Source organism: Telopea speciosissima, chromosome 1, assembly GCF_018873765.1.
Source record: "Telopea speciosissima isolate NSW1024214 ecotype Mountain lineage chromosome 1, Tspe_v1, whole genome shotgun sequence".
In the NCBI taxonomy this organism is placed as follows: domain Eukaryota; kingdom Viridiplantae; phylum Streptophyta; class Magnoliopsida; order Proteales; family Proteaceae; genus Telopea; species Telopea speciosissima.
Window position 1 is genome coordinate 67,922,730 of NC_057916.1, and position 27,769 is coordinate 67,950,498.

At 38.4% G+C, this 27,769-nt stretch overlaps 2 protein-coding genes across 3 annotated transcripts in view; both read right to left on the bottom strand.

Annotated features, from left to right (window-relative positions):
- Window positions 1–5,816: 5,816 nt before the first annotated feature.
- Window positions 5,817–8,798, bottom strand: LOC122643222 (acid phosphatase 1-like). Its single transcript, XM_043836869.1, has 3 exons — window positions 8,191–8,798; window positions 7,825–8,034; window positions 5,817–6,122 (listed from the first exon to the last, which is right to left on the bottom strand). Exons 1-3 carry the CDS (start codon window positions 8,607–8,609, stop codon window positions 5,945–5,947), a joined length of 807 nt encoding a protein of 268 aa, XP_043692804.1. The 5' UTR covers window positions 8,610–8,798; the 3' UTR covers window positions 5,817–5,944.
- A 4,526-nt stretch (window positions 8,799–13,324) lies between these two features.
- LOC122643187 (threonine--tRNA ligase, mitochondrial 1-like) overlaps window positions 13,325–27,769 on the bottom strand; it is a 47,203-nt gene continuing 32,758 nt past the window's right edge. For both annotated transcript variants that reach the window (XM_043836843.1, XM_043836837.1), the window contains 3 exons: window positions 15,669–15,740; window positions 14,597–14,668; window positions 13,325–13,749 (listed from right to left, as the gene is read on the bottom strand). In XM_043836843.1, the coding sequence (XP_043692778.1) occupies window positions 13,654–13,749; window positions 14,597–14,668; window positions 15,669–15,740 (240 nt within the window). In that variant the 3' untranslated portion in view covers window positions 13,325–13,653. The remainder of the gene's footprint in view (window positions 13,750–14,596; window positions 14,669–15,668; window positions 15,741–27,769) is intronic.

Here is a 27,769-nt window from a genome sequence, read left to right on the forward strand (position 1 = left end):
TTATCCAACATTAAATGTTGGGTCTGCATTCTACCTTCTACATCACCATCTAATCCTCGTGCACTTCCTCATCCAGATTCAGCGCTGTTACCTATCAAAAGTTTTAAGGACACTTGTGAGGTCAGTTGGGCAACAATTTTATCAGTTGACATCAGCATTTTGCCCCTCCTCCCATTTGATTATGGTTGTGTAGATCTACAGACGAAACTGAAGGAAAAGCTATTGAACAAGGATTACGAGCAACAACAACAACAGGCATCAATTACCTAGAAGTACAGACAGATTCTGCTTCAATAATGTTTTGATCAGTTTAAGAATGTAATTATTTAAAAGGTCACAAGGGAAGTAGTTCTTGCTTATGGGTGTCAAAACCAAACTGAAACCGTTTAAACTGAAAATATGAATCCTTTTAATAAATGTTTCGATTTTGGTTTCAAATTTGAGACTGTTTAGTTAAACGGTTTAAATCGAATTGAACTGTTTAAAACCAATTGATATATACATAATAAATTAAGTCATTTATGATTAAAATAAATAACTATGGTAAGAAAAAAAAATCCCGCTAAAAAATTAAGAGACATTCAAACCTTTTGAATAAAAAATTAAAACATACACAAAATTATAACCTTACAACTATTATAAGAAAACATATAACAATAATCAATTCGATTCCATGTTAAGTATACATCTATTTGTATAAAAAAATTAAAACAAATGCAAAATTATAACTTTACAATTATTAAAAGAAAACATATAACAATAACCAATTCAATTCAATGTTAAAGTTTACATCTATATCAATGAAGGGTGTTAAACGGTCCAAATCCAGTGTAAACGGTTTCGGTTTCAACGGTTTCAACTTAAATGATTTCAGTTTCAACGATTTTTTAGTTTTAGATGAATCTAAACGGTGTAAATGGTTTTAAACGGTTTTTTTTATTTTTTATTCAAACGACTTCTTTCTCTTTTACTTTTTTACGCATACTCTAATTGATAAGTCTCGAACTACTAAGACAGTTGCCGTGGTTTCGGACCAATTTCTGCATTTTGTAATGCTCCTTAGTTTTTAATATATTTTTCTTTGCAAAAAAAAAAAAAGATGGAAACTTTTTTATTTTATTATGAATACAAAAGATGATGAAGACATGTCTATCGAGGATTAAGTTCATGGTATTGGTCACCGGCGAAACCGATACATGTATCAAATAACTTTGCCCCCAAGGTTCCAATACATGTTTTTAATTATTTTTCCCTCTAGATTTTTGTACCACCCATCTGCTATTAGTCATGGCTGATCTGATAACGATTACTATATCTCTAATGTTTACAGAGTTTTTTGTTTTAACAAGAAAAAATCAATTCATTCAAACGTGACGAACACATAGTTGTTGGGATACATGATTTTATCAATCCAAGTGAAATTGGGCCAAACTATCATACACATCACCTACAAGAACTTCTTAACTAGGAAGTCTATAATTCTATTAACCTCTTTAGAAACATATTGAGAAGTTACAATCTCGAAAATAGTTGACTAGATAGAGAGGCGATGTGTACAAAGTTAGGTAGCCATGAATTTTGCTATATGGGATTTCTTGCTGGGCTAACGCGTGCTTTTATTTTATATAGGGGTAAGGCTTTTCTTCGTTTAGTAATTTTAGGCTTTGGGAGAATTTGTAGAAGGGAGATGTGACAACTACAATAATAAAAAACAATTTTGGAACACTCAATGAAGAATCCCCATTTACATAATTTTTTTTAGTAAGAACTAATATCTAATACCTCTACTAACTAATAAATATTTTTTATTAAACTAATAAATACAAGATTCTATGCTGTTTATTATTTATTTTTCTTAATCTCGTATTATGAAGATTTTAATTGAAGTTATCAATAGCGAAATTGGTCGTGAGATGCCTTGCAATAATTGTGCCCTTCTAAAGATACTTTAGCCTCAATACAAAGAATAGATCAAAGTTTAAAAATCAAATACACATTAGTAGGAAAGCTACCATCCTAGCTAGTAGGAATAGTCTATATCAAATGGTGACCTACTTGGTGCAACTAACGAATCCAAGACTTTCTAGATCCACTCCTCACGTGGGGACGGTCTCCGGCCACCCCATCCACATTGTTCAGAATTTAGCTCGTCTCCAGGGAGTTCAGCACACCCAGGGTGCTGTCAACCGTTGAGCTGTGCCGCATATATCCCTAGGCGTGCGCTGAGATGTGTGCGGCACAGCTCAGTCGTTGGATGCCCCTTGGCAACAACCTGGGCACACGCCTCCCTGGAGACGATCCTGATCCCATTGTTCATGGGATGTGGGTCTCGTGTGCCAGAGGTGGGTCCTACATCTCATGTACGGTGTAGTTTGGATGGGAATCGTCCCCATGTGGGGAGCGGATCCAAACCCGCTACGTACTGTTGGCCACTTGCTAGATCACCAAATTAATCAATCGGAACTGAGTGGAAAGAAATCTTATGATCCATAATCATTTTCACACTTTTAATGGACTGATAAATATTGCTTCACTTCAATGAAGAAAAACTTTTTCAATCTCTCTCTCTCTCTCTCTCTCTCAATGTTTGGGGGCACAGGAAGCGCTCAGACACATGGGGGTGGGCAAAATGATCGCCCCACCCCCTAAATGGTCGAAATGACTGCCACTTTCCGTCCTGCCCCATGTGTTTGGGTGCAACCTGCACCCCGTGTACTCCCAGGTAGAGAACATCGCCCAATATATATATCAAACCCTCATGTCTATTTGATTCCTTTGGGCTCTCAAAAATTTTATTTTCTAATCAAAGACAAATTTAATTTACAGAATTAAAATAGTGTATGCCTTGTTCTCTAGTCCTTCCAGTACTACGGGTGCTCAAATCCATTCTTTGGTTTAACTACTATGATTTAATTGGATATCTCCTCCAAACTTAAAACTCTCATTCATTGGGAGGGAATTCTTGCATTTCTGTTGCAGCAAATTTGAATAACATTTCACATTGGAACTCTTCTGCACGTGCTACACTTTTAGAACTGTTCTTGGCATTTGAGGATACTCTTCAGATTCGAAGGTTAATTATATAACCAATCAATGAAGCCCAAGTCAAATAAAGGGATAACAACTAATTAAGCACTCAACCAATCGGACCTGATGGAATAAGCATTTTAAGTAATGGAGCAACAAAAGTGGGTTCCCACTAGTAAAGGCAAAAGTGGATTCCCATTAGCAAAATCTGTGTAAGGCCTTGTCACCTTTGCATGAAATGGATATTAATACGTCATTTCCCATCCTAGCACAATACGTTAACATCTCCATAAAAGTCATAAGTTGATTATTACAGACAATAATTAAGCAATAGAAAGTTAACCAAAAAAGTTCTATAATTCCATAAAAACTTTAAAACACCTCCATGCTCATGTTGTATTTTCTTGCTTTGGAATGAGCTTCTTCATCCCCGCATAAGAGGTCCAAACTTCAATTACTCGGTGTTCCATCTGCAAACTTGTCTTGACTCTTTTTAGAAAAGAGAAAATTCGTCTTTTATTTATTTATTTATTTTTATTTTTACACAAATCATACACCAATCCCAAAAAATTAACCGACTTTTAGGATCATAAAATAATAGATACATCCGATATGGAACTAAACCCCATTTTACATTATGCTCTAAGCAACGATATATCTCATATAGGACTTTTGTTCTTTTTTTTGGTAAAACTATATCTCATATAGATACATTATATCTTTTTCTGTTATACAATTATAAGCTATAGATAATAGCATGGGCCTTGGCGTGGCGGTTTGGCAATGCTCACCTAAGAGTTAGTTAGTGGGTCAATAACTCTCAATGTGTACCCGCGCTTAGCATATGCAACAATTAAGTATTAATGTTTCCTGCTTTCCAGGAATTATATGTGGTCCTCTTGGGCCCATTTCTACTCCTCTGTGGGCCCCTTGCTCAAAAATAAATTCTCCCATATAGTAGTAATGAAAAGATGAAAATTTGATCAATGTTGAGCTCGTCTATCAACCATTGGATCAGCATGGAATCCACATGGCGGCTTGTGAGTTGAGTGTAGCACGATGGTCGCTCAACCCCAACCCACAAACGAGCTCAATCCATGAAAAAGGTTTTCAATAATTGCTAGCGCAATTGATTAGTGTTGGTAGGATGTCTTATATTCTGTCACATGGGTTTGTGGGCTGATTCTGAAGGACCGTTAAAAGCCAGTAGGGCCCAAGGGCCTCAAATTGGTTTGCCCTACGTGTTATCTTCGTTACATGGGATAATTCAAGAAATTTGTATCTCTTTGTTTCCCTATAAATTGTTGTGATGAGGTGCTATTAGAGTTATTGAGAATTCTTTGTATACAAAGAGGCATGACCACAAGAGGTTGTAACCCTATTCTCCATTGTTAGTGAAAACCACCCTCATCTCTCCATAGACCTAAGCATCTTAACGAACCACGTAAATCCATGTATTGTGTGATTATTTGTTTGCTATTTTCATCTGTTTTCTACATCGTTATAGGATTTTGTTTCTACAATTAGTACTCTGCTAGTAGAGTGCAGCATCACAGGAAGTCACAGGTTTGATTCTCCTGTCTTCACGGTGTGTAATTTAAGGTACCCCTCTTCCTACTTTGCGCCCCCCCCCCCTCTCTAGTCTATTTAGTCAAAGTCTCATTGGGTAATGATAGGTAGGTAGAACGAACAAAAGAAAAAATGGTTTCCTCCATAATAAAGGAAATCTTCCTTCACCATTGGTAATTTCTACCATAAGGAGCTGATTTGATCACTAACGATTGGATGCCTAGTACATCTCTTAGATGTTGTCAAGATTTTCTAAAAAAAATCTTGCAAACCCTAATCAGAATAACTTGTAAAGATCCTACAGAAGATCATGCCAATCAGCAAAATCCAATGATGATATGATTTTGGAGTCCCGATTCTTTCTGTACGATTTCGTAGCAACATGCACCATTTTTCTTCAACAAATGCCCCTTTAAACACTCTTATAATGACAATATGCATGGGCATTTATGGAAGAAAAAAAAGTCGTGTCATCAGGAAACCATACATAAAGCCTTCACATACGAGGAGCTGATCAGGGCTCATGATTTTGGGGTGCCCATCTGAGCATAAGCAGCCCGCTTGAAGGTTCTTCAAGTTGTACTGCTAGAACGGTTCTGAAGAAGATATGAATTAAGAATTATGATGATATTTGAGCCTTCGAGGTACTTGCATATAGAGCATTAATGTCCTCATAGTTCTGCTACATAGAAGGCCAGAATGTGAATAAAATTCGTTCCTAGAGGAAAATGCAAATGCATTCAAATGTGTGTGTGTGTGTGTGAGAGAGAGAGCATTCATATGTGTGTGTGTTAGGTACTTGATCGATAGGTTAAAAACTCCAGAGCTGATGGAACACGTTAAATCAAACCCCTTAACTTATCTTATACTAGGTTGGCTCAATTTAGCGTTCATACACTAGAGTGGGTCCCATTAGGAACATAACAGACCACCATGCTTCCGTAGCTGTCATCCTCCACGGCTCTCAATTTGGCAGTAGGTAGCCATTTCCAAGGGGTCCACCCTGTTCCAGGTTTTTTTCCTAACAGCAAGTGGCCCTTTCTTGACAGCTTTCACTCTACTCTAGGTAACCTTTTCCATGATTCGAACCCATGACATGGTGACTGGCTCTGATACCACTTGTGTGTGTGTGTGTGTGTACAAGAGAGAGAGAGAGAGAGAGAGAGAGAGAGAGAGAGAGAGAGAGAGATGGACTTATTTTCTGAAGTAAATTTGATGGGCTACACAATGATCTGTTGGTGTTTGGATTTACACTTGACAGGAGTCAGATAGCTGACTTCAAGAACGAATTTGTTGATAAATATTGAAAAGTTTTACACCAGCTGCTGCTGTCAATGAAGTATAACTGTCAGGGAATATAGTACATAGGATTTGGAAGCTTGAAGGAACGATTTGACATGCAATCACCTAGTAAATCACTCCATTGGTCTCCAGAGTTCCCCAGAATCCTATATCCTTCTTTCACCATCTCACTCCTCTTCTCTGACTTGTATAGAGTTGCAGTTTTTCCATGGTCCTCCAAGGCTCTACATAAGTAGGAAATGTAAATTAACATTCGAAAGTCTTGAATGTGTAGCATAGCACATCCATTTCTGAGTCTTAAATGCCATTAGAAATAAATAAAATGATGAACAGTGTCAAGATTTAGATCCTCAAAATTTCTGAACATCTAAAACAAAAATGCTAATCACAAAACCATTTCCCAAACATCAATACCAGATGGAAGAGGTACTGCACATTTATTTGTATGATAGAACTGTGACAAAATACGAATTTGCAATAGATATTAGACCAATATTGTTGAAGACAACTGGAAATTGAAGACCAAATCAAAGGGAACCAAGTCGCCTGTAAGTTCCATAACAGAAAATTTCTATCAAACCATAGCCATTGGCACATTTTAAGACTGTAAATTCTTTATTTTTTCCACTGGGAGAAATTGATTGGGAAACCTGCACAACTGAGGGAAGCGCATATACAGAGGGTGAAGCAGGAATTGATACCAGGTTGATCCTATGAGTAATAAACCTTGCCAACTGAGCTAGCCAGCAACCTCAAGACTGCAAATTCTTGTTTCTGGGGAGTTTGAAGAACTGAGAAGCCAGGAGCTCTGCACAAAAATTTCAAATAGACTTGCAACTGGAAATTATATAGCTTTGTCCAATGAATCTCTACATGAATCAATAATCCAAGGATGTCCTAGCTAGTATACATGCTCTGTTCACAAGCTATGACACTACATTTTGCTTGTGTCAGAGGAACAAAAGTATAAATATCAATTTCTAAATTAGTGAGATAATCAGTCTTGAGTGATAATGGTCACAATCTTAAGTATTGTAGAAGATTGAAAGGCCAAGACCATTCCCATATGACAATGATGATTGTAAATAATATCCTGGATTTCATCTAGTAAGCAGATCAAATTCATGCTGATACAGTTCATGTAACATTTGTAATAGCCAATTCAGTTTTGGCTTCCATTTCACCAAGACATGCAATATCCAACCCTTAGAATTTAGTAACACAGAAATACTTTGAAAGCAACAAGGGTTCTTAACAAGTATCCATTGGACCCCGAAATGACACACTAGAAGAATCTTTTGGGTCTTCCAATATCAATATGTTGATTGTTTTGTTCCTGTATCTTCCAAATGGGAAAAGATCTCTGAGAGCTGTTTCACAGATCTGAAAGAGAGTACTTGGGTTCTCCCCAAAACTTAAAAGTGTATCATAAATAACTAATCTAAACTTTCACATAAGATCCTAAATGAGGAGGGTCTTCGCATACTGAGTGTATGTTTACAGCATTCTATTTCACTAGTGTGGTGTTTAAACCTTTTGTGGTCAACAATAACGAAAGAACCAAACTGCAGAAAGATTCCAACGTATAATCCTTATAAATTCCTGAACTAATGTGAGGAAACTCAGATCTTCGAATAACCATTGTTACTAATCCTCATTCACCTCTATAGATAGGTACTACTTGGCCATCACCACTATTTGCAGCACAAACGCTTGATATGTAGTTCATTGATCTAATTGAACTCCCAATTGAGCCCCTAATGAAAATATCTTTTGATTCACCAAATGGTATAACCATTTATATTGAGTTTCATGACTAAGTTAAATCATTTTAAGCAACAACAAAAAATGTCCAATTGTTCCAACTTCCAACACAGAATATTCTACTAAAGGAGGCAAATTCCAATCGAAAAGAAGTTTCCTTACCTTAATATAAGCTTGTCCCAATCCCGAAATCCTGCATTTCTTAAATTCTCAACAGTAACAGTCCTCTGGCTTTCACTCCTCCCTGTCAACAAGAAGACCTTGAATCCAAATCCCAAGACCTCATCATACAACTTCAAACTTAACTCTATGGCAGGCGCAGCAGCATTTTGTACCCATTTATCAAACTCACGCGAATCAAAAACCTCCAAACTACATTTTCATCCAAACAGAAGCAAAAGAATCAATTTCTTGCAAAACCCATCACCTCAATTAAACAAAATTCACAGAAGCAACATCAGAAAAAATAACAGTTTAACCAAAATCTATTTCTACAAGTAAAGGTGAAGATTAAAGAATGAAACTCACCCGAACCCATGGTCGGAATAATACGGAATATTTGAGAGCAGCGTCTCATCGATATCGAAAACCCAGGCATCCATCCCATCTCCAGCAAGCTGAAGGCTCCTCGCGTAGCTACCCGCCTCCATGGAGACCCTTTCAAGATCAAACCTGTAAGCTTTGCTTGTCATGTAATCCTTCACATAGCCAGCACATTCGAGCGGTACCGTCTTCCATGGGTTTAGGTTATTAGCTTCAACTGCAAACCTCCAGCTCGTACACTGTAACTGCTGCTCATCATCTTCTGATCCTTTCAATTGGATTTCATGGGTTTCAGGGTATTCGAGGATTAACGGTCTAGGAAGAAGTTGGGAGTCAAATTTCTCTTCCGCAGAAGCAATTGAAAAGAGACCCAACAAGAGAAAAACTCCCAAACGACGATTCATGGAAGAAAGAATAAGGAAGAAGTCTTAACAATTCAAGGCCGTACAGATCAGAATTTAAGGAAGGATTCAACAGAAGAACAAAAGGAAAGAGTTGGGTTTTCAGAGTTGGTCTGGTTCAAGGCATTCGTTTCTTCATTTGAACAGTTCTCCCGTTCTGAATGCTTGAAGAGAGAAAGACAGATAGAGAGATAACGTAAGAGTAAAGGAAGAACGAAGGGATTGTTTCAGCCTTTAAAAGGTTAACGGAATTTGAATTGTCAGATAGCCGAGGAGGGAAAGGAGACAACAATTTCCCAGAACATGAAAACGTCCACGACAGAAAGAAGGAAAGATTCAGTGGAAACAGCTTTATGGTAGTTAGGCTCTTATGACCGTTAGATTAAGGATAGAAGTGTATCAGAGGGATTGTACACCAGTCAATCAATGCTTGGTTTTTTTGGTCAATCAATGCTTGGTAGACCCATAGAAAAGGGCGACGCATATTCTTGGGTATAATACAAATTTTAAGAGGGAAAACTACAATATGAAAGTAATTTATGGGGCAAAAGATAGATACCTGGTAGCGTAGCACCTGCACTAATGTGGGGGCCAATAAGAACACATGCAGGATCAAATGAGTATTTTTTAGTTCATTGGGGTTAAACGGTGTTTTTGCATGGTTTTGTGTCTAGACACAGGAATCATACGACTGATTAACATTCTTTTCCCTAATTTATGATGTTAATTAACTCTAGTGATGGATACCATTGATTGTCGTATAACCAGTGATTGGGACTACTGTGAGGGAGGGGACTTGATCATATCACATAAGAGAAAAGGGCATCTAGGGGCATGTATGACAATACTCCCATGTGTCAACAAACATTATAGGCAACCCCCTAAAAAAATGACAAAATTGCCGACAATTCATTGGTCCATTTTTTTGATAGTGGCTCTCACATTAGGATTTTCCTTTAATATATTTTTGGATGATGTAGATAGATATAATACATGTATGATAAGAAAAATACTAATTTATTGAATAATTAGGGGAGTTGTTAATTCTTAAATGCTTTAAGATAACCTAATCTTCTTTTTTTTTTTTTTTTTTTTTTTTATAGATAAGAACCAAGGATATTTAAACTCATGAACTCTTAATTATGAGGTACGGTGTTGGTCTTTGCCATCTGAGCTACCTCTTGGGGTTTAGATAACCTAATCTTGATAATAATATAACTTTTTAAGCTATGTAGAGGATTCATCTTCGAAGATCAATTGTTGAATTGGCTGTAAACCTCAATAGATTAGTCACATATCAAATTATTATGAGTGCAAAGTTTTCTTTACAACCCACTCTCACTGATTAATGGATAAATGTGCATAAAACCAGTATGAGCTAAGGTCAGGAAAAACTATACAAGTCCTCTCTCCATTTGCCTACTCTTCTTCATCATACAAGATTCTAGTGTAATCAGTTTTTGTTGGGAGTTACAAAGGTATAGTCTTATATCGGTTATTTAGAATCTTGAATGTGTCTTAATATATCCTCGATCGGACCATTTTCACATAATACCTAAAGGTTTTGAGTTAAACCCTTCAATGGTTTCCCTGATGAGATGAGGAGGAGAAGCATCAATCAAAACACAAGTGTTGAATATGGATGGAGAACCAACACCAGGTTAATCAGTTTCAATGGTCACCAACATAACAGACCCCTTCTCCATCACATATCCTTGAGAGGCCATCATGGGTATCATGGATATCACACATCTTTCATAGACTGGAATCTACTCTTCAATCAATAAAATTTCTATTAGGAAAAAAAAGAAAAGAAATATTGATCTTTTTATGAACTAAAAGGTTGGGTAGTTAGGGGATGATGCACTAGGGGCCACAAGGGACTTGGGTACCCCAGTACCTTAGGGTGGGGGGGTCCAGACAAAAGGGGCTTACCTTTTGTTGATCACAATGCCACTGTCTCCTTCTTACATTGTTCACTCATTCCTTTCCCTAATCCCCCAGTTGGAAAGGAATAAAAACCCGGAATTGGATTCGAGATTAGAATCGATCAGAATTATTCGATTCAAATCGATTAAAATTGGCATTTCAATCCAACTTGGAGGATTCGATCCTGATTTTTAAATCACTGCCTGCGGATCTAGGATTGTTGACTTAAAAGAAATAAAATAGTTTTTGAAACATGAGGAAGTTTGATATTGATCTCCTTTTCAAAGGAGGCCAGCGCTCAGGAGATGTCTAGAGGGATGAACATCTAACGATTGAACTGTATCGCACACATCCCAAAGGAATTGGACTCCCTGAAAAGGAGCCGGATCTGAAAGTTTGAGTCTAGTTAAAACATTGTTCTGAGGGGATGATGTCGATGACCAAATAATAGACAAGGAAAACTAGCTGAAATAAAGTCTCAGATATAATAATAATAATAATTATGATACAATCCTATTGATAATAAATTACACCACTATCACCGTCCATGATGATGGGCTGATGACTACTTCCCACCCACTTGGAGGGACTTTTGGATAAAGTCAAACATTGTGAGTGCTGCTCCACATCATTCACTCTCTGTCTGACTCTCTTCCCTAGTTTAAGTTTCAAGGCTTTAATTCTCTTGCAATTAACTTAAGACAGTGCTTAATAAAGCGGACATTCTTTTTCCACGTGGCCGGAAACTACTGGTCCTAGACTTCCCACATAAGAGAACTGGATATGTCCAGACATGACAGGGTTAGGGATAGAAAATGAAAACCATAAGTGAGGACTTCAGTAGTCCATTTCAATGTGAAATCTAGTTGAAGTTGCACCCACGGGTTACTACAAGTTTAGTAAAGCCAGACACTATGAAGGAACAACAAACAAAAAAAAAAGGCTTCAATACCATTCTGGTTGTTTCACAAGTGCACTTTTAAGGGATGATTTGGTATGATTTCTGTTTTAATTTCATGGGATGATTGCAGTGGAGTGATTTGACCGATTGATTCAAAATCTATTTCATTTCATTGAAATTCGTCTCGTCTCCCTTTTATTGTAGAAAGAGATTTCACTGAAGCCGGGGCTCGAGTGTGGTTAGCGAACTGTCTAAGCAAGTTCCATGTTGATAAAATTCTTAGGCCAATGTATCGGGATTTGTTATCCTAAATTTCAGACACATGCCGAGATTCTAATTTAGAAGTTGTTTGGTTTGGTTTCTACACCTTATTTCATGAAATTGAAATCAGATTTCAGTGAAATTCTGAAATAGGTGAGAAGCTTTTTCATATCGAAATTGAAATTACATTCACTCGTATTCTTTGATGAGCACATAGTTAATTTGATGTGCACAGTAGTAAACCACCACCACTACTGCCGCTACCACCCTCTGCCAAAGAAATATAGAGAATCTATTCTTAGAAATTGAACTACAACAGTTTTATTATTCTTGAAATATTTCAGATTGATGCAGCCAAAACAATTTCAATGTCTTGATAAAAAAAATCTATTAATTGATTATTTCAATGAAATCAATCTGAAATTGAAATCGAAATCATACCAAATCAGCCCTAACAAATGAGGGAAAATTCATTTACACAGTCCATTCAGATAAGGTTTAACATTTTGAGTCACGTGTTCTCGTGGATAATTTTATTTTTTTTAATTTATGGAGCTATATGGACATTTCATTTTGGTTATTAACACTGGAATTAGTTGTACACCTCATGGATTAGTCACATTTCAAATTTCAAATTCAATCAAATACCTTCTCATGTATGCCCATGAATCCTTGCATTTATCAACCATCCATGTATAACCATGAATTCTTGCATTTTTCAATCATCCATGTATGTCTGCACTCTCTTGCAGTCCTCAGGTTTTTAAAGTGTTATTTTACTACTTGGTGATATCCATTTGAGCTGAAACTTGACATGTAGGTAAAGGACCTTACCTTAGGATCTTTCTGTCCACAAATAGAGAGACAGATAGCTTCATGGATTAGGGCAGGTCCCCATTTCTTGCACTTAGATCAGGAATATAGTGCTAGATTTAAAATCCAGCCTGTCGCCATTCCTTTCATGGTTTGAAAAGTTAGAATCAGATCGGTCAAATCGGCCAAGCCCGATCCCGATCCTGATTCCTGTCGATCCAAATCAACCAACCCAAGAAAGGTTTCTACAGTTCCTAACAATTCCGGCTGACTAGAATCAACTGAGGCCAATCCCATTCCCAATTCCTCTTGAAGCTTGATTCCTTGTGACAATGGTCTTGTACAGCACAGGCAAGAAGTGAAAGGTTTCAAAGTTATTACTGCAAAGGTCATCGAAGATTATGGTTCGATTCTATATCTCATTGGACAAACAAGGCTAACTTTGAACTACTGCAACATTGGGCTACATAATTTCTTAATTATGTGATGATCAGAAGAAAAGGAAGAAGCTAAGAAGATAGAAAAATGATTAAAAATTTTCAGACCTCCCAAAACAGCAAGTTAACCAGGTTCTCACAACATGTTTCCATTGATTTGAAAGTAAGGGCCTTTTCATAGTCAAAACTGTGAGAGAAGCAGGGTAACAAGACAACCAGGCTCAGGCCGTGGACGGGTGAAAGCTGGCCATTCACATTAGTCTCTTTTTGGTTTCTTTCTTTTTAATAGCAGCTCTCACATTTGAAAGGGCAACCACAAACACATTGATTGCCATCATTTTGCTCTCTGCAATTTCTGACAGGTCATACCAAGAATCTTCACCTGAAATCTTTTAATGGATACCAATAAATCTGCATAGAAACTACAGTGGATTGTGTACAATTTTCTGTTTCTAAAATTTAAAAATAAAATGACAAGGAAAAAATATAGAGTGAATACAAATTCCAACAAGTTAGAACCATCCATCAAAGTTGGGAGCACAATTGCAATTACCCATCAGAAAATAAAATATAAACACCAACAACAACAACAACAAAAAAAAAACAAAAAACTGATGGCTATATGGGTTGAACTCGAGTTTAGTGTATATGTTTTATCCCTGTCTTTCGTCGATTCCGTCTCTTCTCAAAGTTGCGCATAAGCAATCTAATGGAAAGCTGCTACTTCTTCCTTAAAATGATTCAGTAGCTCCTCCATGCTTTTGACAGAATGATCTGCCTTGTCTCTAACCCTTACACTGACCTGCAGGCATCAGGAAGAATTTTATATAAAATCTGGAATCTCAAGCAATAAGATTATTGGGCTCATGTAGTTACATTTTAGGAAAACCAAGTTCCGCACCATACAGTTTATGTGCTTGAATTCTATGAATTCTATGAATTCTATGACCTAGTATTAACTGTCTATTCATGTCTTTCTACCATTTTTTGAAGCATCTCATTTTAGCAGCATACAGTCTATTCAAGTCTTGAAATCAGTTTTAATCTGCTCTCGTTCTATGTAATTGATTATCATTTTATTTTCAGATATGAGCCAAATGGAAAAAAAAGAAGTTAGTTTATGCTTTCCAAAAAAACAGAAGAAAAAGGGGGGGGGGGAAATAAAAGAAGAGATTAAAAACATAGAAGGGAGTACATAAAGTTCTCTTCCAGACTTTAATGCAGTGCCGATTAATATTTCTTATCGTATCCTGCCTACAGAACCAAGATAGAAAATGAAACAGTTGGATACACAGAACTGATAAGGCAAATTGGTTTGCCCCAAAGATTCCTCAATGCATCATGCAACATGTGAATCCATCAATGAAGTGAAAAGCACTAAAGCTATCAATGCATGTAATATCTTAAAACATATAAATGGCAGGCATCAAGGCAAAATAAAGGCAAGATTCTGTCCCAGGTCCGAGGAACTGCTACTGACAGACTTTACCAGCAAAACACATTGGCACCTTCTAACATTTTCAAAATGTTCAGGGGAGCAACATAAACACTACCCGTGCCCCATTAATATGTTAGACTAACACACACATATATTGAATCATTATATTAACAAACCAACATTTTGAAAGGAAAGAGTGGTGGAATAAAACCTGTCCAGTGTTTGCTTCTTCCTCGCCAACAACCAGGATATAGTTGTATTGTGCCAACTGAGCTTCTCGTACCTGCAAAGAGGCCATCAAGTACTTGGATGAGTCGAAAGATGCCTCGAACACCATTTAGAAAAGAAAAGGGGAGTGACAAAAAGGCATGTGGGGTTTTGTAAATAAAAGGCGGGAAAAGATTTTTGCAGCGGTGTTAAGATCCATAATCTGCATGGGGAGATGATTAGGATTTTGCATATCAACAGTAGTTAGTAGTATGGAGCCTCCAAGGCACCCCCTTGAGCACACCAGCTAATCAATTGGAAACCCTGTTTGTTTTATGTTTTGTAATTTATAGCTACATAAGACCTTACCAATCTGTAATGTTTTTGAAAGCTATATTCTTAGCTTTCAGATAGAAGGCCTGTAGGAGAAGCCCTTCATCAACAAATAAGGAATAATATTCAAACTGCAAAGTGGATTAGCTTTGTTCTATAAAATCCCTTATATGAGATGAATCACATCATAAGAACATCTCATACATAAGCACAAACATGCAGAGTACAAACTTGACTAAATTTCCATGTTTTAACATTTTTTTTCAAACTTAACCCACCCCCCCTCCCCTCAAAAAAATTGTTAAACTAAGTACCCAAACAACAATCTCTCCCCCAGTGAAAAGCACATTCAGAGGGAATCAGGGGGAAAAAATCTGAATGAATTTTAAATAAAATTTGATCCATGAAATTTTTCTTCACACTTATCAGAAGAAAAAAAGGAAGGAAAACAAATCCATCCTTACTAGTACATTTAACTCAACATTGGAATCTTTAAATTGTCATATCTAACACATTCAACTATTTCAGAAACATTTTTGGCACCTTCCATTTTCACTTTTCAACACTGAGTGGACAAATATTCTCTATCACTATCTATATTTGTTTAGGAATTAAAAGGCAAGAAATACAGAAAACAGAATCAGCAATGGAAGCAGGATTCGATACAAGATTTTGAAGTTAGAACAAAATGAACTAAATTTAGACCCACCTTCACCCAATGAGTAAATAATAAGTCAATTTACCTTTTTCTGAATCTTTCTATCTGTGGTATCAACATCAACATAATAACCCGCTCGATGAATGCTATCCCGTACCTACGAAAATATATCAGCCGAGAGAAATAATATCACTGAGAATTCTGGATCATACAAATAGTTCAGACAGAATACACAGGTCAAAAATAATAATAGCTATCCACATACATCTTGGCCATGGAACTACCTTATCTTCTGGTAGTTTATTTGCCTTCATAGCAATTCTGACAGATGCCAGAAATGCATATGTGCATGTGTGTGTGTCCACGTGTTTCAGATTCTGGTATGTTGGAGGTCCTTCTGGGTCACCTGACCAACCTCCAAGTCAGACTACCTGCTAACTAATTCAATGAGTTTGAGAGTTTGAAGAGTGGGTCTCAGCCTCTCAGGTTGGCGTTGGCCCGTCTATTTATGTGATTGGTAGACGGGTAAGTTCATACCACAATATTGGGCCAGATCTTAGAATAACACGTAGAGCTCCAATATTTTTCTCAAAGAAAAGAAATTACATTAAAGAAAACAATATTTAACTAAGGGAAAATCTGTTTGTAACCGAGGTGGTTACAACTGAAGTTGCACCCTCTCTTTCTTGTCCAACGTTAGATGCTCAATGCCTTTGCCACCTTAGGGATTAATAGATCATTGTGGTGTATGACAAAAGAAAAGGTTAAAACTCAAACCCAATGATATTCCGTAGGGGTATTTATGTAATTCTGTATTAACAATGAGCGGAGGCAGCAAGAGGTCATGATAGAGTGGAAACTGGCCAGGAATGGCAGGAAGTTATAGTTAGTGGTTAGAAATGGGGAATGAAAAATCTGTAATTTGGTTCTTGAAATTTCATTGGCTCGTTGAATATGGTGGTTAGTTTTGATGCTTTTGCTTTCCACCGTAGGAGTTTTGAGTTAAAAATGAAGAGCTTGTCCGTATGTATGAGAATAGGCTCACTGATGCTGGATATATCATTATCAAGCTTGTATCGACCAACAACCATGATGACTGTTGTAATCTTCTGAAACAGAAATGGTGAATGGTTCCCCAGAAAGATAGGTAAACAAGGTAACCCAAGAAAGAGGACTGTATGAGAATAGTCTCTCTCTCTCCATTAGCCAACACAGCCCAGATAGGTTCCCTTCTCTAACAGTCCTCTTTCTCTCTCTCCCTTTCCGCAGCAGAGCAGATCTCAGGGACGTCTCTTGATGAGTACATTTATGTGTGAATCTTAGGTACATAAAGCATGCATTTTCATACTTGGAACAGTGCTACTCGGGTGTTTTGTCTTTGTTTTCAGGTTGTAGGTCAATTCAAGTGGAAGAGAAGGACATTCTGGAAAAGAAGCTACTTTTGGAGCTAAAGTGTGAAGAAAGTCAAAAGTCAAAGATTGGTCAAAGATTCCATCCACATTAGCAAGAGACGTCAACTTCGAAGTCAAAAGTTCAAGTTTCAAGTTTCATGCACTTGTGCGGGCCGGGCCCCTGAGAAAGAGAGATAAGGGCATAATGGTAGTTTGGATGATTTTGGAAATCTCCGGAACATATCGAATATGGGGTTCGTTGTTAGTGCACTTTTTGTTCTTGGGTAGAGTCGTTTCGGAGTCAGGATGGAGAGATATAGCCAAAGAGAGGATTTTGACTAAGTTGGAATTTAGATTGACTTTTGGATTTAAATAAATCCAAAATTAAAATTTCACCCCAAATCACTCACGGTTCCCATATCCCACGATTTTCTCTCTTTCCTACAATCCCTCTCTCATCCCAACTCTCTTAATCCCCATACCGTATCTCTCTTCTATCCCTCCTCTAATTCCACCAAAGCCTCTCTCTCCCATGTCACCAATCCCTCATCTTTTCCTAACTCTCCATTAAATATCCGATCTCTCCTCCACGGTTGAGCTCTCTCTAGCGGATTCTAGTTTTTTAGTTTTTTTTTTTATTCTCAAGTTCTCATTCTCTTCCATAACCGATTGTCTTCTTTTTTTTTCTTCTTATTTTCGGCTTAGATATCTTATGTAATCAGGGTTCATCTTATTGTAACTTTAATTCTTAGATTCATTGTTAGGTTAATTTCATCTCCCTTTCCCCCCTTTGATCATATGTGTAATTTTCATTAAACACTTTGGTAATTTGTTCTTCAATATTGGATGCGGCTTCAAGTGATGGTGTTAAAGTGAATGGATTTGTCTTCATTGGAGTTATTCGAATCAGCTAAGTTCTTCTTCTTTTAAATTTCAGTTTTAGTAATTTCCATGTCTTTTTCTCCATCAATCCTTCCTTCCCTCTTCATTGCTTTCATGGCTAGCTAAACCCCTCCTCTTGGGAGTGGGTAAAACCGTGAGAGAAGGAAGAATTGATGGCTAGCATTGTTTATGTGATTAATGGACATGATCAATATTGGACTCACAATGAATGACTGCCCACAGCTTGTATGTCATTCCAAGGGGAACTATATACATGTTCGTTAGCTGTATCCATTGTGACACCATTATGTTCGTGTATTTTTTTATTTACATTGTATGTTGTATGAGTGCTATTTTCATAGGATATGTTAGCCGTATATGAGCCGCGCCGCATATCTTATAGACCTAGGATGTATGCATGCTTTGCCCTAATATGCTAGTCATTGATCTGCCCTAATTCTCATGGTGGAACCCATTCCCAAGTGACTTTCTTACTTTTAATTCATCCATTCCCTTAGCAGTTGCCCTAGTTTCTATTTTTAATTTGTTAACTTGGTAATTTAGTTGCTTCTATATTTGCTAGTTTCCATATATAGGTTGTTTCCAAATTTGGTAAGTTGTACACTTCGTCTTAATTAAAAGTGAAAATTTATTCAAGGTTGACCTCCTCGTGTTCGACCTGTAGCTACGATTGACCCGTACGCTTGCGGTATTATTTTAAACTCAAACAAGTTTTTGGCGCCGTTGCCGGGGAGGTGACGCTTGTTTAGTTTCTAATTTTAATTGATTCGTAGTGTTTTTCTTTTTTTATTATTTCTACAATATAATATTAAAAAAAAAACCGTGAGCTTTGAGGAGTGCCCTAACTTCGGATTGTGGCTTTTGTATGCTTGTTTGGGTGAGGAATTCTAAGCATTGTTTGGAAAGAGTAGAGGTTCCAACCATGGGTGAGGAAGGACAGAGGCAACCTATGACCCTTAGGGACCGCTTTTATCCCGCACGGGCTGCACAACCCTCATGCATTCGCTTACCTGCCGCCCAAGGAAACAATTATGAGCTTAAATCTAATTTCATTAGTATTGAAGATGCATATTTGTTTCTTAGAGAGTTTGAGGAGGTTTGTGTGCTCATTAAGATGCAACAATTGACTGATGATGCGGTTAAGTTGAGATTCATCACCTTTGCACCTAAGGATCAAGCCAAAAAGTGGCTCTATGATTTACCTAGAGACTCAATAATTACATGGGATCAATTCACAGTTGTCTTCCTAAAGTTCTTTCCCTTGCATAAGACCAATAGGATTAGAAATGACATTCTGCAGTTCAGACAGAGACCAAACAAATCCTTCTCCAAATTCATGGAGAGATTCAACAACCTTCTTCAAGAGTGTCCTCACCATGGCCTAGATACTTGGCATCTGTGCCAAATCATCTATGAGGGTATAGATTATCAAACCAAGCAGTTAGTGGAATCCATATGCCCAACTGGATTCACATCATTCACCGATGAAATTCAAGCTTGGGAGTTTTTGGTTGACTTAGCAGACAAGACCAGAGAGTGGGAATCCACTCAAGAAAATGAAAACTCTGGTAAGGGATTTTTGGTAGAGGAAACTGTAGCCAAAGAGGCTCAGTTGGACAGTCTTATTAGAAGACTGGAAGCCATAGTGAACAAGGAACCTTCCTCGATAAATCAAGTTTGTTAGACCGCCCCTTTGTGTAGTGGGTACCAATCCTCATCACATGTGATGGAGGAGTGTCCTAATATGTCTAGTGGGCATGGAAGCTCTGAGAGTATGCTTGTAATGAACAATCCTTATAGTGGAACCTATAACCCTGGGTGGAGAAATCACCCTAACTTCTCATGGAACCAAGGCCCCAATCAAGTTGGCCCATCTACATTCCAGCCTCCAATTGAAAGTCAGTTTGCTCCCCAGCAGACTAACCCTAGATTTGTCCCCCCTCCCAACAATCTCCGACCCACACCACCAACCCAATTGATGAATAAGCAACCACCTGGATTTCTGAAAAATAGTGGTGAGTATACCAGGATAAATTTCCTTGAGAAGAGTATAGAGCTTCTCATGAGCACATTCATGACCAGCCAACATAATATGGAGAGGCAAATCTCTCAACTGGCCAATACTCTCCATGAAAGGGAAAAAGGTAAGATGCCGAGTCAATCAGATCCGAACCCTAGGACATCTGTGCCCCATCCACCTTACACCCAGCTGAACTCTATCCATCAGAGTCCACACTACTCAGAACCCTCTTGTCAATGTAATGCCATATATGCTCTGAGGAGTGGATGTGAGTACCAACAAGAGGTTCCAATTCAACCAACTCCTGTAACTTCTGAGCCTCCTATTGATGTTGTGAATGTTCCCATCCACCACCCATTGTAAGTGCCCTACATGACCATCCCATAGTTGTGATTGACCAGCTCCCTGTCCAAGGTTCGTCTGATGAACCTATAGTAGTTAATGAAGAGAAACCTGAAGAGCCACCTGAGAAGACTTATGTCCCTAAGGCTCCATTTCCCAATAGGCTTAAAAGCAATAAAAAGGATGCAATAACTGAAAAGGTTTTAAATGTCTTAAAAAATGTGCAAGTTAACATCCCTCTTTTAGATGCTATTTCCCCGGTACCTACCTATGCAAAAGTCCTCAAGGACTTGAGTACTCAGAAAAGGAAAACCAATGTACCTAAGAAAGCCTTTCTAACTGCCAAGGTGAGCTTAGTTCTGTCGCAACAGACTGTGGCTAAGTATAAGATCCTGGTTGCCCAACTATCTCATGTATGATTGATAACACTAGAATTGACCATGCCCTTCTTGATCTGGGAGCAAGTGTCAATCTCTTGCCATATTCGGTGTACCAACAATTAGGGTTAGGAGACCTTAAGCCAACATCTATCACATTACAATTGGTAAATAGATCAGTCAAGACTCCCAAGGGAGTAATTGAGGATGTGTTATTAAAGGTTAGGGAATTTCTTTTTCCCGTGGATTTCATAGTCCTAGATACCCAACTTGTGACCAATATCAAAGGCCAAATCCCGATTATCCTTAGTAGACCTTTCTTAGCGACTAACAATGCTTAGATCAATTGTAGGAATGGTCTTATGAGGCCATCTTTTGGGAATGCATCTAGTGATTTTAATATCTTTAGATTGGGAAAGCAACCATGCTTAGATGAAGACGTGCATCTAATTTTTGAACCACCTGATTAGGTTGCAACTGCTCTTAACACAAGTATCAATCAATGTCTAGAGGACTTGCATCAATCCACGTATGGGGGAGAGCCTTCTAACTTGTGGACCAAGCCACCACCTGTTGAGCCAGATGGCAATCTGTCTACTTCTCTTCCCAAGTCACCACCAGTGGAACCGCCTGATAAGGAACAAGAAGTGTTGTCCCAACAACACAGTGGGGGCACTGTAATATTTGATCCAGGTAAGGATACAAACTCTACAATCTCTAGCACATCTCTTAATTCCTCTCTCATGTCACTTTCTTCACCACATTCTTACGAGGTCATGGATTTCCATGCACTTCCTTATTTTGAGCCACCATGATTATATATGGTAAGACCACCCCCCGTTATCCTTGTTTTTCTTTTTTTCATGTATTGAGGACACTGCATAATTTAAGTATTTGAATTTGTAGTCTTTACTTTGGTTCGAGATGAGTTTTGTAGCCTCTCCGATTTATTTTTTTTTAAAGACTTTGACAGCATCCAAATACCCTGCACTTTGAAGTAATAAAAATTCCCCAATAAGGAAGGGAGTTAGAATATATCTCAAGGTGGGATTTTAAAACAATTAAGTACAATCAAAAGCATTGTCTACTGAGGGAGCCGATTTTGTTAGTCGTCTTGTTTACACGAGTTTTTGTTAGGAGTTAAGGCTGGACCGTGGCACATTTGCATTATATATTTGATTGAAAACAAAAAAAAGAAAAAAACATTTTACTCTTTGATCCAGTCTTGGCTTGTAGCCTATTTGGCTTGAGTAAGTAAGCCCGAGGGGTGTTTTACACCTAATTCCTTAAAGCCGTCTGGTTTGAGAGTAATTGGCCTAAAGCTCACTACAAGAGCCACCTAGAAAGCTTAAGAGGTCAAAACATTGCACGGATTGGAGTAGTATGTGCTGGAAAAAAAGAAGAAGTTTGAACTCATACTGCATCAATTTCTAAAGCCACAAAGTGGCAATCAAAAGATATATGCGCAAAGAATCTACTCCAACACTGCTTAGTAACTTGGGTGTCTGGTGCAAGCCCTGCATGTCATTCAAGCCAAACGTAGTAGAGGAACATTTGAGTTCAATACTTGGAAATATATGGCAAAGTGAAATCAAATTGAAATTGAGATTGTGCATGTGCTTAAAGGTTCTACCAAAACTCCGAGCTGAAGTCTTTTGTAGCCTAGATAACCTACTCAATCTAATCTCGAGGGAAAATAATGTGACCAATCTAAATCCTGAAGTTTCCCTAATTTAGATGTGTGACAATTCTCCAACTCAGAGTGGGATAATAAAGTTCAAATATGGGGGAATATCTAAAAAATCTCAAAGTAAATTATTTTTATCTTGGAGCGGCTGCATTCTCTACCTTGGCCATAGCATGAATTTACAAATTGAATTTTGTGTGTATATTCACTGCAAACACTCACGAGACACAACTCGTCCACTAGGGGTAACCTAAGGATTTAAAGGCTTGTTGAACATGCTAAGTGCAATCGTGATTCTTACGAAAGTGAGTTAGGGCTTTTTGTTTTTTTTGCTCGAGGACAAGCAAAGTCTAAGTATGGGGGAATCTGATGAGCACATTTATGTGTGAATCTTAGGTACATAAAGCATGCATTTTCATACTTGGAACAGTGCTACTCGGGTGTTTTGTCTTTGTTTTCAAGTTGTAGGTCAATCCAAGTGGAAGAGAAGGAAATTCTGGAAAAGAAGCTACTTTTGGAGCTAAAGTGTGAAGAAAGTCAAAAGTCAAAGGTTGGTCAAAGATTCCATCCACATAAGCAAGAGACGTCAACTTCGAAGTCAAGAGTTCAAGTTTCATGCACTTGTGCAGGCCGGGCCCCTGAGAAAGAGAGATAAGGGCATAATGGTAGTTTGGATGATTTTGGAAATCTCCGGAACATATTGAATATGGGGTTCGTTGTTGGTGCACATTTTGTTCTTGGGTCAAGTCGTTTCGAAGTCAAGATGGAGAGACATAGCCAAAGAGAGGATTTTGACTAAGTTGGAATTTAGATTGACTTTTGGATTTAAATAAAATCCAAAATTAAAATTTCACCCCAAATCACTCACGGTTCCCATATCCCACGGTTTTCTCTCTTTCCTACAATCCCTCTCTCATCCCAACTCTCTTAATCCCCATACCGTATCTTTCTCCTATCCCTCCTCTAATTCCACCAAAGCCTCTCTCTCCCATGTCACCAATCCCTTGTCTTTTCCCAACTCTTCATTAAATATCCGATCTTTCCTCCACGGTTGAGTTCTCTCTAGTGGATTCTAGTTTTTTTGTTTTTCTTTTTTTAAATTTCAAGTTCTCGTTCTCTTCCATACCCGATTGTCTTCTTCTTTTATTTTCTTATTTTCGGTTTAGATATCTTATGTAATCAGGGTTCATCTTATGTAACTTTAATTCTTAGATTCATTATTAGGTTAATTTCATCTCCCTTTCCCCCCTTCGATCATATGTGTAGTTTTCATTAAACACTTTGGTAATTTGTTCTTCAATATTGGATGCGGCTTCAAGTGATGGTGTTAAAGTGAATGGATTTGTCTTTATTGGAGTTATTCGAATCAGCTAAGTTCTTCTTCTTTTAAAATTCAGTTTGAGTAATTTCCATGTCTTTTTCTCCATCAATCCTTCCTTCCCTCTTCATTGCTATCATGGCTAGCTAAACCCCTCCTCTTGGGAGTGGGTGAAACCATGAGAGAAGGAAGAATTGATGGTTAGCATTGTTTATGTGATTAATGGACATGATCAATATTGGACTTACAATGGATGACTCTGCCCACAGCTTGTATGTCATTCCCAGGAGAACTATATACATGTTCGTTAGCCGTATCCATTGTGACACCATTATGTTCATGTATTTTTTTGTTTACATTGTATGTTGTAAGAGCGTTATTTTCATATGATATGTTAGCCATATATGAGCCGCGTCGCATATCTTATAGACCTAGGATGTATGCATGCTTTGCCCTAATATGCTAATCACTGATTTGCCCTAATTCTCATGGTGGAACCCTTTCCCAAGTGACTTTCTTACTTTTAATTCATCCATTCCCTTAGCGGTTGCCCTAGTTTCTATTTTTAATTTGTTAACTTGGGTAATTTAGTTGCTTCTATATTTTGCTAGTTTCCATAATTGGTAGTTTCCATATATAGGTTGTTTCCATATTTGGTAAGTTGTACATTTCGCCTTAATTAAAAGTGGAATTTATTCAAGGTTGACCTCCTCGTGTTCGACCCGTAGCTACGATTGACCCGTACATGAACATAATGGTGTCACAATGGATACGGCTAACGAACATGTATATAGTTCCCCTTGGAATGACATACAAGCTGTGGGCAGTCATCCATTGTAAGTCCAATATTGATCATGTCCATTAATCATATAAACAATGCTAGCCATCAATAAGAGGAGGGGTTTAGCTAGCCATGAAATCAATAAAGAGTGAAGGAAGGATTGATGGAAAAAAAGACATGGAAATTACTAAAACTGAAATTTAAAAGAATAAGAACTTAGCTGATTCGAATAACTCCAATAAAGACAAATCCATTCACTTCGACACCATCACTTGAAGCCGCATCCAATAATGAAGAACAAATTACCAAAGTGTTTAATGAAAATTACACATATGATCAAAGGGCGGAAAGGGAGATGAAATTAACCTAACAATGAATCTAAGAATTAAAGTTACATAAGATGAACATTGATTACATAAGATATCTAAACCGAAAATAAGAAGAAAAAAAAGAAAAAGACAATCGGGTATGGAAGAGAACAAGAACTTGAGAATAAAAAAAAAAAAAGGAAAAAACTAGAATCCGCCAGAGAGAGCTCAACCGTGGAGGAGAGATCGGATATTTAATGGAGAGTTGGGAAAAGACGAGGGATTGGTGATATGGGAGAGAGAGGCTTTGGAGGAATTAGAGGAGGGATAGGAGAGAGATACGATATGGGGATTAAGAGAGTTGGGATGAGAGAGGGATTGTAGGAAAGAGAGAAAACCGTGGGATATGGGAACCGTGAGTGATTTGGGGTGAAATTTTAATTTTGGATTTATTTAAATCCAAAAGTCAATCTAAATTCCAACTCAGTCAAAATCCTCTCTTTGGCTATTTCTCTCCATCCTGACTCCAAAACGACTCGACCCAAGAACGAAAAGTGCACCAAATAATTCTAGGAACACATAGAACCCCATATTCAATATGTTCCAGAGATTTCCAAAATTATCAAAATTACCATTATGCCCTTATCTAGGGGTGTAAATGAATAGCCGAAATCCGTTTCCGTATCCGTTTAGCACTATCCAAATCCGTCCGAAAGCTAAACGGATGCAGATACGTTTACAGCCCTACCCTTCTCTCTTTCTCAGGGGCCCAGCCCGCACAAGTGCATGAAACTTGAACTCTTGACTTCGAAGTTGACGTCTCTTGCTTATGTGGATGGAATCTTTGACCAACCTTTGACTTTTAACCAGAAGTTTGACTTTTGACTTTCTTCACACTTTAACTCCAAAAGTAGCTTCTTTTCCAGAATTTCCTTCTCTTCCACTTGGATTGACCTACAACCTGAAAACAAAGACAAAACACCCGAGTAGCATTGTTCCAAGTATGAAAATGTATGCTTTATGTACCTAAGATTCACACATAAAAGTGCTCATCAGATTCCCCCATACTTAGACTTTGCTTGTCCTCGAGCAAAAAAAACAAAAAACCCTAACTAACTTTTGTAGGAATCACGATTGCACTTAACATGTGCAACAAGCCTATAAACCCCTAGGTTACCCCTAGTGGACGAGTTGTGTCCCGTGAGTGTTTGCAGTGAATATACACACAAAATTCAATTTGTAAATCCATACTATGGCCAAGGTAGAGAATGTAGCTGCTCCAAGATAAAAATAATTTACTTTGAGATTTTCTAGATATTCCCCCACACTTGAATTTTATTATCCCACTCTGAGTTGGAGAATTGTCACACATCTAAATTAGGGAAAGTTCAAGATTTAGATTGGTCACACTATTTTCCCTCGAGATTAGATCTAGTAGGTCATCTAGGCTACAAAAGACTTCAGCTCGGAGTTTTGATAGAACCTTTAAGCACATGCACAATCTCAGTGACACTTTGATTTCACTTTGCCATATATTTCCAAGTATTGAACTCAAATGTTCCTCTACTACGTTTGGCTTGAATGACATGCAGGGCTGGCACCCGACACCCAAGTTACTAAGCAGTGTTGGAGTAGATTCTCAGTGCATATATCTTTTGATTGCCACTTTTTTGTAGCTTTAGAAATTGATGCAATATGAGTTCAAACTTCTTTTTTTTTTTTTTCAGCACATACTACTACAATCCGTGCATTGACAGAGGGGAGGTCAATGGGGCTACCCCCAAGTTTCTCATGGCTGAATCTGACCACATTGAAGTCCTCACTTAGGCACCAGGGGAGGGATCCAACTTGTGGAGCAAGGACGAGATCAGCCCATAAGGAGGCCCTTTCGGAGACATGATTGAAGGTATAGACAATGGAAAGAAAGGAAGAAGAGGAGGAGTTGCGGAGGGAGATTTGGAGATGAAAGATTTGGGGGAGGGGGGGGGGGAGGAGGAGATAGAGATGCGAAGATTAGAGGGATTCCAAAGAATCCAAATGCGGCCATTAGGGCAGAGGGAGTAGTTAGAGAGGAAAGACCAGGAGGGGGCGATGGAAGAAGCGATGCAGGAGGCATTCTCCTAGAACTCTCGTTTCCAAAAGGAAACAAAAATCAAGATGGTAGGATTTGATGAAGGAGCGGATATCAGCATGTTTTGCCAGGGAATTAAGACCCCAGACATTCCAAATGATACCTTTAAACATGGAAAAAGGAGGGGAAGTTAAGAAACATACCCAGGTGGAGGGAGGGTGAGAGGGCGACGGAAAGCTTATATGCCGACAGTAGTAAGCTCAGAGTGGGACCAGAGAGGGAGAGGGGGCTGAGGCAAGAACGGGAGAGGTAGAAGAATGGTTAGGAAGGATTGGCAGGTCGGCTAGCCAGTAATAGGTTCAAGGTTGAGAACCGGGCCAGAAGGAGAGGGGTTTTGGATGGTATGGACCAGCCTAGAGAAAGATTGGTTCAAAGATACGAAGTAGGTTTGGGTCACATGGTTAAAAGAGGGGAAGGAGGTCAAGTGGTTAGACAAAGGGAGGAGAGAGAGGGAAGTGGAATGGGTCGAGGGGTCCGCCTGGGGAACCGGAGAGACAGGGTACAGGTTAGAATCTAGGGTGGGGCCAAAGGAGTGAGGGAGGGGAAGGTCGAGGGGATAAGAGGGGAAAAAGAGTTAGGTAGGAGAGGGAATAAGAAGGGCTAACAAAAGGGAGAGAGCTCAAAGTGGAATGGTCTGCAGGGACAGGCAGAGGACAGATCACAACAGAAGTTGCCAGGCTAGGGTCAGGTTCAGACGAGGAAGAAGGGTTAACCAAGGGAAAGGGGTGCTGCGATGGTAACAGCTCGCAGAAAAGGGGGAGAAGGGAGGCCAGGGCGAGTCAGCAAACAATTTCCTTCTTGGGAAAGGCTTTGGCGCAAGGACCAAGAGTTGGACAAACCTTCTGGCGTAGCAACGGGGACCTCTGGGTAATTTAGGGAAGCTTGAGAGGAGACCATTGGATTGTTTGAGTACGGAGGTTGCAAGGAA